This window comes from Manis javanica, chromosome 7 (genome assembly GCF_040802235.1).
Source record: "Manis javanica isolate MJ-LG chromosome 7, MJ_LKY, whole genome shotgun sequence".
Lineage (NCBI taxonomy): Eukaryota > Metazoa > Chordata > Mammalia > Pholidota > Manidae > Manis > Manis javanica.
Window position 1 is genome coordinate 85,986,233 of NC_133162.1, and position 13,652 is coordinate 85,999,884.

Here is a 13,652-nt window from a genome sequence, read left to right on the forward strand (position 1 = left end):
TGTGTTTATAATAGCTTAATAAGTGAGTTAAGTTAGACAGTTAGATAGTACAGAAGCTACCCTTGAACGTTTGGTAACCACGAATCTAAAGCCTGCAATGGCAATAAGTACATATCTTTCAATAATCACCCTAAATGTAAATGGACTGAATGCACCAATCAAAAGACACAGAGTAATAGAATGGATAAAAAAGCAAGACCCATCTACATGCTGCTTATATGAAACTCACCTCAAATGCAAAGACAGACACAGACTGAAAGTGAAGGCATGGAAAAAGATATTTCATCCAAAGAATAGGGAGAAAAAAGCAGGTGTTGCAGTACTAGTATCAGACAAAATAGACTTCAGAACAAAGAAAGTAACGAGATAAAGAAGGACACTACATAATGATAAAGGGCTCAGTCCAACAAGAGGATATAACCATTATAAACATATATGCACCCAATACAGGAGCACCAGTATATGTGAAACAAATACTAACAGAATTAAAGGAGGAAATAGAATGCAATGCATTCATTTTGGGAGACTTCAACACACCACTCACCCCAAAGGACAGATCCACCAGACAGAAAATAAGTAAGGACACAGAGGCACTGAACAACACACTAGAACAGATGGACCTACTAGACATCTACAGAACTCTACAACCAAAAGTAGCAGAATACACATTCTCCTCAAGTGCACATGGAACGTTTTCCAGAATAGACCACATAGTAGGCCACAAAAAGCCTCAGTAAATTCAAAAAGATTGAATTCCTACCAACCAACTTCTCAGACCACAAAGGTATAAAACTGGAAATAAATAGTACAAAGAAAGCAAAAAGGCTCACAAACACATGGAGGCTTAACAACATGCTACTAAATAATCAGTGGATCAATGACCAAATTAAAAGAGAGAGCAAGCAATATATGGAGACAAATGACAACAACAGTACAAAGGCCCAACTTCTGTGGGATGCAGTGAAAGCAGTTCTAAGAGGAAAGTGTATGGCAATCCAGGCCTATTTAAAGAAGGAAGAACAATCCCATAAGAATAGTCTAAAGTCACAATTATCGAAATCAGAAAAAGAAGAACAAATGAGGTCCAAAGTCAGCAGAAGGAGGGACATAATAAAGACCATAGAAGAAATAAATAAAATTGAGAAGAATGAAACAGAGAGAAATCAATGAAACCAAGAGCTGGTTGTTTGAGAAAATAAACAAAATAGATAAACCCCTAGTCAAACTTATTAAGAGAAAAAGAGAATCTACTCACATCAACAGAATCAGAAACAAGAAATGAAAAATCATGAATCATGACGGACCCCACAGAAATACAAAGAATTATTAGAGACTACTATGAAAACCTATATGCTAAGAAGTTGGAAAACTTAGAAGAAATGGACAGCTTCCTAGAAGAATACAACCTTCCAAGACTGAGCAAGGAAGAAGCACAAAATCTAAACAAACCAATTATCAGCAAAGAAATTGAAGTGGTAATCAAAAAACTACCCAAGAATAAAACCCCCAGATGGGCCAGATGGATTTACCTCGGAATTTTATCAGACATACAGAGAAGATATAATTCCCATACTCCTTAAAGTGTTCCAAAAAATAGAAGAGGAGTGAATACTCCCAAACTCATTCTATGAAGCCAACATCACCCTAATACCAAAACCAGGCAAAGACCCCACCAAAAAGAAAATTACAGACCAATATCCCTGATGAATGTAGATGCAAATATACTCAACAAAATATTCAAATTCAAATCAAATTCAAAAATACATCAAAAGGATCATACACCATGACCAAGTGGGATTCATCCCAGGAATGCAAGAATGGTACAACATCCAAAAATCCATCAACATCATCCACCACATAAACAAAAAGAAGGAAAAAACCACATGATCATCTCCATAGATGCTGAAAAAGCATTCAACAAAATTCAACATCCATTCATGATAAAAACTCTCAGCAAAATGGGTATAGAGGGCAGGTACCTCAACATAATAAAGGTCATCTTTGATAAACCCACAGCCAACATCATACTTAACAGTGAGAAGCTGAAAGCTTTTGTTCTGAGATCGGGAACAAGACAGGGATGCCCACTATCCCCACTGTTATTCAACATAGTACTGGAGGTCCTAGCCACAGCAATTACACAAAACAAAGAAATACAAGGAATCCAGATTGGTGAAGAATAAGTTAAACTGTCACTATTTGCAGATGACGTAATATTGTACATAGAAAACCCTAAAGACTCCACTCCAAAACAACTAGAACTGATATCGGAATACAGCAAAGTTGCAGGATACAAAATTAACACACAGAAATCTGTGGCTTTCTTATACACTAATAATGAACTAATAGAAAGAGAAATCAGAAAAACAATTCCATTCACAATTGCATCAAAAAGAATAAAATACTTAGGAATAAACCTTACCAAGGAAGTGAAAGATCTATACCCTGAGAACTATAAGACACTCTTAAGAGAAATTAAAGAGGACACTAACAAATGGAAACTCATCCCATGCTCTTGGCTAGGAAGAATTAATATTGTCAAAATGGCCATCCTGCCTAAAGCAATCTACAGATTCAATGCAATGCCTATCAAAATACCAACAGCATTCTTCAACGAACTGCAACAAAATGTTCTAAAATTCTTATGGAACCACAAAAGACCCTGAATAGCCAAAGCAATCCTGAGAAGGAAGAATAAGGTGGGGGGATCTTGCTCCCCAACTTCAAGCTCTACTACAAAGCCACAGTAATCAGACAATTTGGTACTGGCACAAGAACAGAGCCCAAATCAGTGGAATAGAATAGAGACTCCAGACATTAACCCAAACATATATGGTCAATTAATGTATGAATAATGAGCCATAGATATACAGTGGGGAAATGACATCCTCTTCAATAGCTGTTGTTGGCAAATCTGGACAGCTACATGTAAGAGAATGAAACTGGATCTTTGTCTGACCCCATACACAAAAGTAAATTAGAAATGGATCAAAGACCTGAATGTAAATCATGAAACCATAAAAGTTTTAGAAAAAAACATAGGCAAAAATCTCTTGGACATAAACATGAGTGACTTCTTCATGAACATATCTCCCCAGGCAAGGGAAACAAAAGCAAAAATGAACAAGTGGGACTATATCAAGCTGAAAAGCTTCTGTACAGGAAAGGTCACTACCGATAGAAGAAAGGCATTCTAAAGTATGGGAGAATATATTCATAAATGACAGATCTGATAAAGGGTTGACATCCAAAATATATATAAAGACCTCATGCACTTTGATAAACAAAAAGCAAGTATCCCAATTAAAAAATGAAAAAATGGGCAGAGCATCAAAACAGACACTTCCCCAAGGAAGAAATTCAGATGGACAACAGGCACATGAAAAGATGCTCCACATCGCTAATCATCAGAGAAATGCAAATTAAAACCACAATGAGATATCACCTCACACCAGTAAGGATCGCCACCATCCAAAAGACAACCAGCAACAAATGTTGGTGAAGTTGTGGAGAAAGGGGAGCCCTCCTACACTGCTGGCAAGAATGTAAATTAGTTCAACCATTGTGGAAAGCAGTATAGAGGTTCCTCAAAAAGCTCAAAATAGAAATACCATTTGACCCACGAATTCCACTTCAAGGAATTTACCCTAAGAATGCAGCAGCCCAGTTTGAAGAAGACAGATGCACCCCTGTGTTTATTGCAGCACTATTTACAATAGCCAAGAAATGGAAGCAACCTAAGTGTCTGTCAGTAGATGAATGGATAAAGAAGATGTGGTACATATACATAGTGGAATATTATTCAGCCATTAGAAAGAAGAAAACAAATCCTACCATTTGCAACAGCATGGATAGAACTAGAGGGTATTATGCTCAGTGAAATAAGCCAGGCGGAGAAAGACAAGTACCAAATGATTTCACTCATATGTATAAGAACAAAGAAAAAACTGAAGGAACAAAACAGCAGCAGAAACACCAAACCCAAGAATGGACTAACAGTTACCAAAGGGAAAGGAACTCGGGAGGATGGGTGGGAAGGGAGGGATTAGGGGGGTGGAAAAGAAAGGGGACATTATGATTAGCATGTGTAATGTTGGGTGGAGCACAGGGAGGGCTGTGCAACACAGAGAAGACAAGTAGTGATTCCACAGCATCTTACTACGCTGATGAACACTGACTGTAATGGGTTTGTCGGGGGGACTTGATGATGGGTAAAGAAGATGTGGTACATATACACCGTGGAATATTATTCAGCCATAAGAAAGAAGAAAACAATCCTACCCTTTGTAAGCATAATGTTCCTCTTGTAATTGTAGGTTAATGATACCAAAATAAAAATAATAATAATAAATAAAAAAGGAATATTAAATCATTGTTCTCTAAATTTGGCTAAGAAAACTGATTATTATTGCTTCGGGTGCTAAAATTCACTGAACATTATTCACTAAAGCAAATTCCAAGTGAACAAAAAATTAAATTCAAAAAGTTTATGAAGTAGAAGAAAGTAAGGTATTTATCAACTCTGTTGGATGCATAACTTTCTAATCTCAAGTGCAGTAGAAGACACTACAAAGAAGAAAAACAGTAAAACATGAGAAGTTATTTTCAGTAAATATATCAAAGAGTTAATATTTTTATTCTTTTAAAAACTGATGCAGAGTTAAAAGTGTAAAACGTAAGAATCCAAAATTTGAGCAAAGACATGAATATGCTCTTCACATAAGACAAACAGAATTAATAGTAGATGGGGAAATATTCAGTATGGCTACAGACTAATCTAGTTTTTTGAAACCTTCAGATACCATATTCTACCCTTCATGTTACAAAAAAAAAATTTTAGGTGCTAATATCCACAGCAGGAAGAAATGTATCCTAGTCCTTGGTCAGAGCTTTGCTGGCATTGTACACTTTGACAATATATATCAATACAAACGTTTTACTCCTAGCTCCCGATACCCTATTTTAGTGATTGTGTCCTAAGGGAAACACTCAAAATATAGAAATACAATAAAGAAAAGGTGTTCATCTCTGCATTATTTATGCTAATGAATGAATTGGAAGCAACTTAAATATATAATAATAGTAATGCATAGCAACTACATCATGAAGCAGACACTCATTGCAGTATCAACCATCTTAAATGGTGATAATAAAGATTTTAATCAGTGAAAGAAGGAAGGCTATAGAAACGTAGATACATAATAATTTTAACTGCAATTTTAGAATATGAAAGAAAATAACCACTACCAGTATTTTGGTATGATTAGGGTAATAGGATTAAGGGTGATTTTTTTAATCTTATCTGTTTATAAAAATATTTTTATATGGTCCTATTTTCTTTCATTTAAATATTTACTTTTAAAATGGTTCTTTAGGACATGAGTATCCCATCTTCTCAATCTGCTGGCTTTCAGAATAAAGTCACTTTCCTTGCCCCCCCAAATAATAAAATAAAATAAAATATTCACTTTTAAATATATTAATATAATTTATGTTTCAAAAATGAACTAATTTTGTTACATTAGATAGTAGGCAAAATGAGAAATGTAAAAACTTAATTTGGAAAATGTTTTTTTTTAGTTTGTCATATTAAATCCAACATGTTGCTAAAGCATTGAGAGTAGTCATGATTTATCTTTTTAAAAATTTAATAGAGACAAGAAACTGGTGGTAAAGCATGCTTCCAGACAAGGAACTGGGAGACTCCATCAAGAGAGGAGAACACTATTTTATTCTTTCATACTGTGTATACACATTCCCTAACCTAATTATATAAACTATTTTTTTTATTTGGTAGATCAATTTTGATCTATTTATTCAATCTCTATAATGATTTTTTTAAAACTGCAATACTTCAGACTGCCACTTCAAACATTCTTTTGTTTTTGCTTGCAGAGCAGTCTGGTATGACCCTATCTATTATCCAACTTCATGGCAGTTGGATCCAACAGAAGGACCAAATCGAGAGAGGAGGCGTTTACAGAGATGTTACTTAACTATTCCAAATAAGTATCTTCTTAGGGATAGACAAAAATCAGAAGGTAATATTTGCTTCCTTACTTATGTATTTATATATAAATATAGCAGATAACTGTGGTCATTAGATAAAGATTATATGTGCTTTTTTTTCTTCAACAGATGTGGTCAAGCCACCACTTTCTTATCTATTTGAAGACAAAACTCATTCTTCTTTCTCTTCTACTGTAAAAGACAAAGCTGCAAGCGAGTCTATAAGGTAAATTTACATTCATAAGATGTTTTCTCTTTTGTTGAAGGAGATAAATATTTTAATAGTTTATTGTAGTGTTTATTTAGATAATGCTGGGGCTTTAGGAAAGGTCCTAAACAGGCTTAAGAGAGGACAAGGCAAAATGGCCAAAATCCAAAAGGAAAAGATATTTTTCATAGCAGGAATCATTGGATATCCATTATCCTGCTCTGGCTCTTGTTTGCATACACATGTCCTTGGAATTGACTTTTCTAACAGCTCTGTGAAAGAGAGAGCACTGTTGGTGACACATTAAGAGTCAACCTAGTGTAGTAATTAAAGGTTCAAATTCTCATCCCTCCACTTACAAATGGTCTGATCTTGGGTAAGTTACTTAGCCTCTCTGTCTGTTTCCTTATCTGTTACATGAAGAAGATAATAATACCCAAAGTATCATAGCATTGTCAAGTATTAAATGGCTCAGTATATGTTAGTTATTGATATATTATCATTATTGTTGCAGTAGTGGTGATTGTTATCATACCCATTTTATAGATGAAAAATTGAGACTCAAGGTTAAGTGACTTGTCCAAAGAGTGGAGGAACTTCTCTGACTTTAAATCTATGGTTTTGGTAGAATACAGGCTTCTTTTATGTGTTCAAAATATCAGAGGTATGAACCCATATTTGCTTATTTACTGGAAAATATAAAATATTGAAGTCTCTTTTAAATAACTGAATCTCTGTGTTCTGCATACAGGGTATATGAATTATTAGCCTTTTCTAAAATTGTCAGTTATTTTCTCCTCTACTTGAATGTTAAAAAATGAGATACTATTTTCATGTGGGTTTGGACAAGACACCTCATGCTTTTGAAACTCCATAATCTGCTTTGCTGAAATTTCTTACTAGGTGAAATAAAGCTTATGGTCTCTAAAATTGGTCAAAACATTTAATTACAGTAATTTTAAATGTTTTGACAGAGTGAATCGAAGATGTGTCAGCGTTGCACCATCTAGAGAGATAGCTGGTGAATTGTTATTAGGTAAGTCACGTTTTGAAATTTTACACATGAATTCACACTGCCTTATTTTATTCTTAGATCATTTGAAGCATTGTTTAACACATTGCCATTAAGTCAAGACAAACTTTCTATAACATCACAGAGGTTATTTTGCCTTAATGTTATATACATATGATTCATGAATGTGAAGAAATGACAATCTTACTTTCTGAAAAACAATTTTTAAAGTGAAGAACTATTGGTAATTAACAATATTAACAGATATACCTGTGCATAAGAAATATATCCATCTTGAGATTGTTCATAATTTATATTCTCTATTGTGCTTCTAAAAGGAAGTCCAGGGTTTCTGATCCATGGTTTGCAACTTGACTTTAGTTAGTGTGTGACAAAATAAAGCAAATTAATATGCTATTAATATAAGAAGAATTCTGGTAATAATAAGTACCCAACATTTTTTTTCGCACTAAGTGCCAGGCACTATTGATAAACATTTTACATATGGTCTAATTTAATTTCCACAAGAACCCTGGGAGATAGAGTCCTCTCCCTCCCCAATCCTTTTATAAGGAAATTATGATAGGGATCAAGTAACTTGCCCAAGATCTCATGAATACTATTAAAAAATATTGTCAAGAACTATTTCTTGACAATGTATGGCATGTAAATTCAGGACACCTGACTCTAGAGGTCATGATTTTAATCATATATGGCAATAGTGCACATATATTCTTAAACTCATATCTGATTACTTTCTACAGGAAAATGCGGAATGTATTTTGTGGAAGATAATGCTTCTGATACAGTTGAAAGTTCAGTGAGTAGAGACTTAAGTTTGCATTTATATAAATCCAGACAAATTTCCCAGATGTACAAATTCAGTACTGCCACAGAACAGGTAGAACTATTAGTTCATTTCTTATCACTCTATGTGTAGATGGATCGGAATTCCAAATTTTTTTTAAAGATAATTTTAAAAAGACCATGCCATCTCCCCTGGTTTATGGTCTGAGTCTCATAGCAGTTAGCATTATGAATCAAATTCTGACTCCTGTTATTGCAATTTAGGTCCATTCTTTCTCATCATTACTCTCAATAGCAACAAATAACTTCTCCCTGCCACTCCCATTTACTATTAAGTAAATTTGCCTTCAAAAAGAAAATAAAATACTATGTAATTGAATAACTTAAGTAATCCTGATATTCACATACTTTAGAATCATATTTTTATTCTTCTGGAAGTACTGATATTAAAATAAAAGACTTGATTCACATTTTTTGAATAGTCTTTTTATCCATTTGAATTAGCATGTATGCCATTAAAACATTGTTTTAAGATCCTGTGATCGGAGAAATAATGCTTTTTGTTTCAGAAAAGTGCTAAAGCCAGGAATTCCTAAGGATATACTAAATATGATTATGTGTGGTTTAATGGTAAATACACATTTGACTTCAAAGTAATTAAGACATGAAAATATAAAATTTTGTTGTAAAAGAAAGAATGTGAAAAACATCATGAAAATATTTAATGTGGCCCAAAAAGTTGACTAGACATTCTTTCATGATTCATATATCAATTACCATAGCATTTTTCCCAACTACTGAAAGTGTAGTTATGTTACTTTTCAAGGTGTATCTTCTTTGCAACCAAGGCATTTAATAGCTGATATATGAGCCAGTGTTTTAATGGGTCCAAAAGATGACACTTTCCCCCTTTAAAAGTCTCCTAAAATACTCTTGCTTTTTAGTAGATTGAAGAATCCTTCCTTCATCTGTACTTTTTGTAGTATTTGTTCTTTCTTCTTGTATGACATTTGATAGCTTGCATTTTAAATGTGTGTACAAATATCTCATGCTCCTTTGTCTTACACAGATTTGCTTCATGCAGAGGACTTAGAGCACCTTGCCCATAGATGCTTAGTGTGTGTTAAATTGAAGGAATGAATGAATGAATGTTAAAGCTAAACAAGAAAGAATTCAGTTTTAAGCATGAGAATATTACAGTTTCATTAAAACAGTTTATATCACTTGTAATGTATTTCCTGCCTCTACTTCTAAAAATGAATTAAGACCCAGTACAGTAGTAAGAAACACACACAGAGCAGGGCAATACATGTCTTAAGTTTAAAATAAGGCTTTAATAGGATGAACAGCCTGGGACAAGATAGATATTGCAACTAAGTTTTGAATTTTGCTCTGAGCTTCCTGTTCCAACACAAAAGAGTAAGTGAATGCAGTTTTCCAAAAGGGAATACTTATAATAAAAAAACAGAAACTAGGATGCAGGTTTTATTTGATGAGATATATTATAACTATTTTTAAATTTTGGTGATGCTTTCTTCATTATTTTTTCTATTAAAAGCATTGAGTAATGAGTAATGTAATTCATGTATTCAACTAGAGTTTACAAAAATTTAGATGTGTTTTTAAAAGTTTTTCTTGATTTTGCACTTTGGGAAAACACTGTAGAACACCAAGAGCGAACCCTAATATAAACGAAGGACTTTAGTTAAGAATAATGTGTTCATTATTGGCTCATCGATTGCACCAAACTAATGCAACATGTTAATAGGGAAACTGCGAGTGCCCAGAGGGAATACGTGGGGACTACTATCTGCTCAGTGTTCTGCAAACCTAAAACTGCTTTAAATCTCAAACTTTTAGTTAAGCCTATTTAAAAATTAAAAATAAAAATAAAGTCTACTTTTTTTATTCCTTAAATTTTATCCAGCACTTTTAAGTGTTTTGTAGATTTCCAAGGAGTTTTGTAGATTTCCAAGGAATTTTCTCTGCCATTTTCCACAAAACAGACATTCTATTTCATTTTGATATTTTTAAAAATTGGAAATGAAAATGATTATTTATTTCTCATGTAAAGCAAATACTATCATCTATTTCCTTTATTTTAGAGCCTTCAGGGAGAATTAGAACCAGCATCATTTTCCTGGATATATGAAGAAATTAAAGAAGTTCACAAGCGTTGGTGGCAGTTGAGAGATAATGCCGTAGAAATCTTTTTAACAAATGGCAGAACACTCCTGTTAGCATTTGAAAACACCAAGGTAAGTTTGGCTTTATTAATAGATATGTATTTTTGAGGTGTTCATCAGACCAGTAACTGTACGTATACTGATTACATGAAGATTCAGTTTCTTTAAACTTTTTTCACTGCTTCTGACATCAAATAAAAACTGTTATTTCTTAGCCCCAATGAAAGTATTGGGATTATGATTGTCCTTCAAACTGTATTTAATTCTGATTCTCCAAAGTGACTATATCTATAAAAAGTAAATGAATGAATGCATTATCAACTTGAAATGAGTAATATAAACTTGATAGTAGATTCCATTTTTCACACCCCTTTCTTGACCTCACATCCCTTCAGCTACTTTTGTCTGTGGTCCTTTATAGAAATCCTCTTGGAAAAAGCTATGTATGCTTGCTGCCTCCAACTCTCCCCTCCCATTCTCCTGAAATGCTCCCATCAGCTTTTCTTCTCGCCACTACATCTGTACCTCCTCTGGTCAGGGTCTCCAGTGACCTCCACGTTGCAAGCCTGTGGTGGTATTTCTTAGTCCTGATCTTACTTGGCCTGTCAGCAGCATTTGACACATCTGATTGTCATCTCTTTCTTTAAACACAGAAAAAACCTTCCTCACTGGGTTTCTGGGTTGTCACCTTCCTTAGTTCTCCTTTTACAGCCACGGCCATTCCTTCCCAGGCTCGCTTGCATATGCTTCCTTGCAGAGTCTCAGGGTTCATTCTCAGGTCTGGTTTCTGCTCATTCAGTCTCATGACTTTAGATGCCAGATGTATGTCACCATACATATATATACATACAAATTTATTTCACTACCCAAACCTCTCCCTTGAATGCTTCACTCAGCTATTTCTTAACAGATAAAAAAACAAACTTCTTATCATCCCCCCACAAAATCTCTTTGCAGTTTTCCCCATCTCAATATATAGCAACTCCAGTCTTTCTGATTGCCCAGGCCAAAAACCTTGGAATTATGCTAGACTCCTCTTACTCTCTCATCCCCACATCTACTCTATCAGTAAGTCCTGTTGACTCTGCCCCCAGAATACATCCAGAATCTGACCACTTACTTAGACTGTTACGGTCCTGGTCTAAGCTACCATCATCTTTCATCTAAGTCATTACAATAGTCTCCTAATTGGCCTCCCTGATTCCATACCTGCCTTTTGTCAGACTGTTATCAACCCAGCAGCTGAACTATGTCAGCTCCTGCCATTCCTCTGTTCAAAACCCTGCAATCACTTTGTGCATCGCTCAGTTAAAAGCCAAAGTCTTTACAGTAGCCAAACAAAGCAGTTGAATAATCTGATACCTCATTATCTCTCTGATTTTATCTTCCATCCCCTACTGTTTCTACTCCCTCTGTGTGACTTCTTTTCCTTGAATATAGCAGGCACAACAAAGCCTCAGTGCCCTCTCTCTCACTGCTCCCTATAATGCCACCTGAAATGCTTTTCCTCTTAGAAATCCACATGATTCATGATTCACTCCCTCCCTTTTTTCACGTTCCCTGATTAAATGTCCTTATCAGAGACCTTCCCTGACGACTCTTAATAAATAGTAACCCCTCTCACTTCTAGCCACATGCATCCCTGATCTCTTTTACTTTGCCCTATTTTTCTGTATAAGAGCATTGTCTCCCCAGTAGAATGTAATCTCTTTGTTTTAAGTGCTATAGCTGCAGCACCTTAAACTTACTGATGTTTACGGGCTCAATAAATATTTGTTGAATGCTTCCTTTTTCTTGCAGAATTTGTTATGCAGTCAGTCCTAAATTCCATTCCATCAACCTTAGCCTCAGCAGTTGGCAACTTTCAGACTTAGACTACAGGTTTAGGGTTTTTGTTTGTTATTTTCCTTGAAACCGTTTTTTTTTCCTAAATTGTGGTAAAAAATATATAACATAGAATTTAACCATCTTGAACCTTTTATAGCATATAGTTCAGTACTATTAAGTATATTCATGTTGTGAAACAAACCTCTAAGTTCAGGTTCTTAAACACTCTGTGATCTTGCCTGTTCCATAACCATAGCTTTATTTTCTCATTCTTCTCATTTACTTTTAGTCCCTTCTCTGATGATTCACATCTATGTCTCTTCTTCCTATGCCTGAAGCATGTACACATTTAAGATGAGTACTTCAGATTTGTTTTTAGCAAAGCCCTGGCTTATCTATTTTTTTTTCCATTCACTACCTATCATCAGTTAATTGCTTTAGAAGAAATCAGAATGCTCTTTTTCTGTAATAGAAGTTTTATGAATCTCTAAAAAACAAGTTTAGATACTAGTTTTCAATCAGTAGTGAAAATAAAATATCCTGTTATATAGAAGATATTTTATTTCATTCTCATGAAATAAATATTATTACCCCCACTCTACAGATGGAGAAAACAAAGGGTTTTAGTGGGAAAACAGGCCAGGTCTAATTCAGAAAACCATGCTCTTTCTACTGCGTCTTGTTGCATTTTTTTTAGATGAAGACCCTTCTTTATACTGTATTGAATTTTTTTTAGGATCTGTATACAACTGACTATCTATACAAACTTTCTTAGTTTCTTATTAACAGATTTATCCAGCTGCAAAATGTAGTGGCAAACAGCCCTACTTTTGGAGTAAGACCTGGATTTGTATCTCAGTTTTTCACTAGTCTTTAGGCAAAAACTATTTTCTTAGAGCACTTGAGATTAGTAACAAACCTATAATATTACTAATTCTTTGGAGGAAAGTATCAATAAGCCTAAAAATAAAATCTGTGTTGTTTATTTTTCCTCCTTCCCTTGTAGGTTCGTGATGATGTGTTCCACAGTATACTAACAAACGACCTCCCTAATCTTCTGGAATATGGCAACATCACTGCTCTGACAAATTTGTGGTATACTGGACAAATTACTAATTTTGAATATTTGACTCACTTAAACAAACATGCTGGCCGATCCTTCAATGATCTCATGCAATATCCTGTGTTCCCGTTTATACTTGCTGACTATGTTAGTGAGACCCTTGACCTCAGCGATCCATCGGTCTACAGGTAACTAAAAGCAACATCTCATCTGGGCTTCATCCACATGCTTAAAGTTCTCATTGGGAGAATTTTCACACATGCATAAATATAGAATGAATATACAGTGTACCCCATGTGTCCATCACCCCAACTCAACAATTATGAAAAAATTCTTGCCAAACTTGCATCATCATCTGTTTTCTTTTAAGACAATCACAGTCATCTTGTTACGTCACTCCTATGTTCTTCAATACACATCTCTTAAGAAAAAAATAGAACATTTTCCTACATCACTCTGGTGCCATTATCGTATCTAAGAAAATTAGCAGTAATTAGATGGTATCATCTAATATGCCGTCCATTCTCAAATGTCCCCCAA

General features: G+C 34.6%; 1 protein-coding gene across 7 annotated transcripts in view; it reads left to right on the forward strand.

The window, feature by feature from the left end:
- The window catches only part of LYST (lysosomal trafficking regulator), a 239,092-nt gene that overhangs the window by 155,349 nt on the left and 70,091 nt on the right, over positions 1 to 13,652 (forward strand). For all 7 annotated transcript variants that reach the window (XR_012133309.1, XM_073241266.1, XM_073241262.1 and 4 more), the window contains 6 exons: positions 5,896 to 6,041; positions 6,139 to 6,235; positions 7,192 to 7,253; positions 7,994 to 8,049; positions 10,142 to 10,294; positions 13,056 to 13,300. Coding sequence is in view for 6 of the 7 variants with exons in the window: in XM_073241266.1 (XP_073097367.1) it covers positions 5,896 to 6,041; positions 6,139 to 6,235; positions 7,192 to 7,253; positions 7,994 to 8,049; positions 10,142 to 10,294; positions 13,056 to 13,300 (759 nt within the window). In the remaining variant the exon portion in view is untranslated. The remainder of the gene's footprint in view (positions 1 to 5,895; positions 6,042 to 6,138; positions 6,236 to 7,191; positions 7,254 to 7,993; positions 8,050 to 10,141; positions 10,295 to 13,055; positions 13,301 to 13,652) is intronic.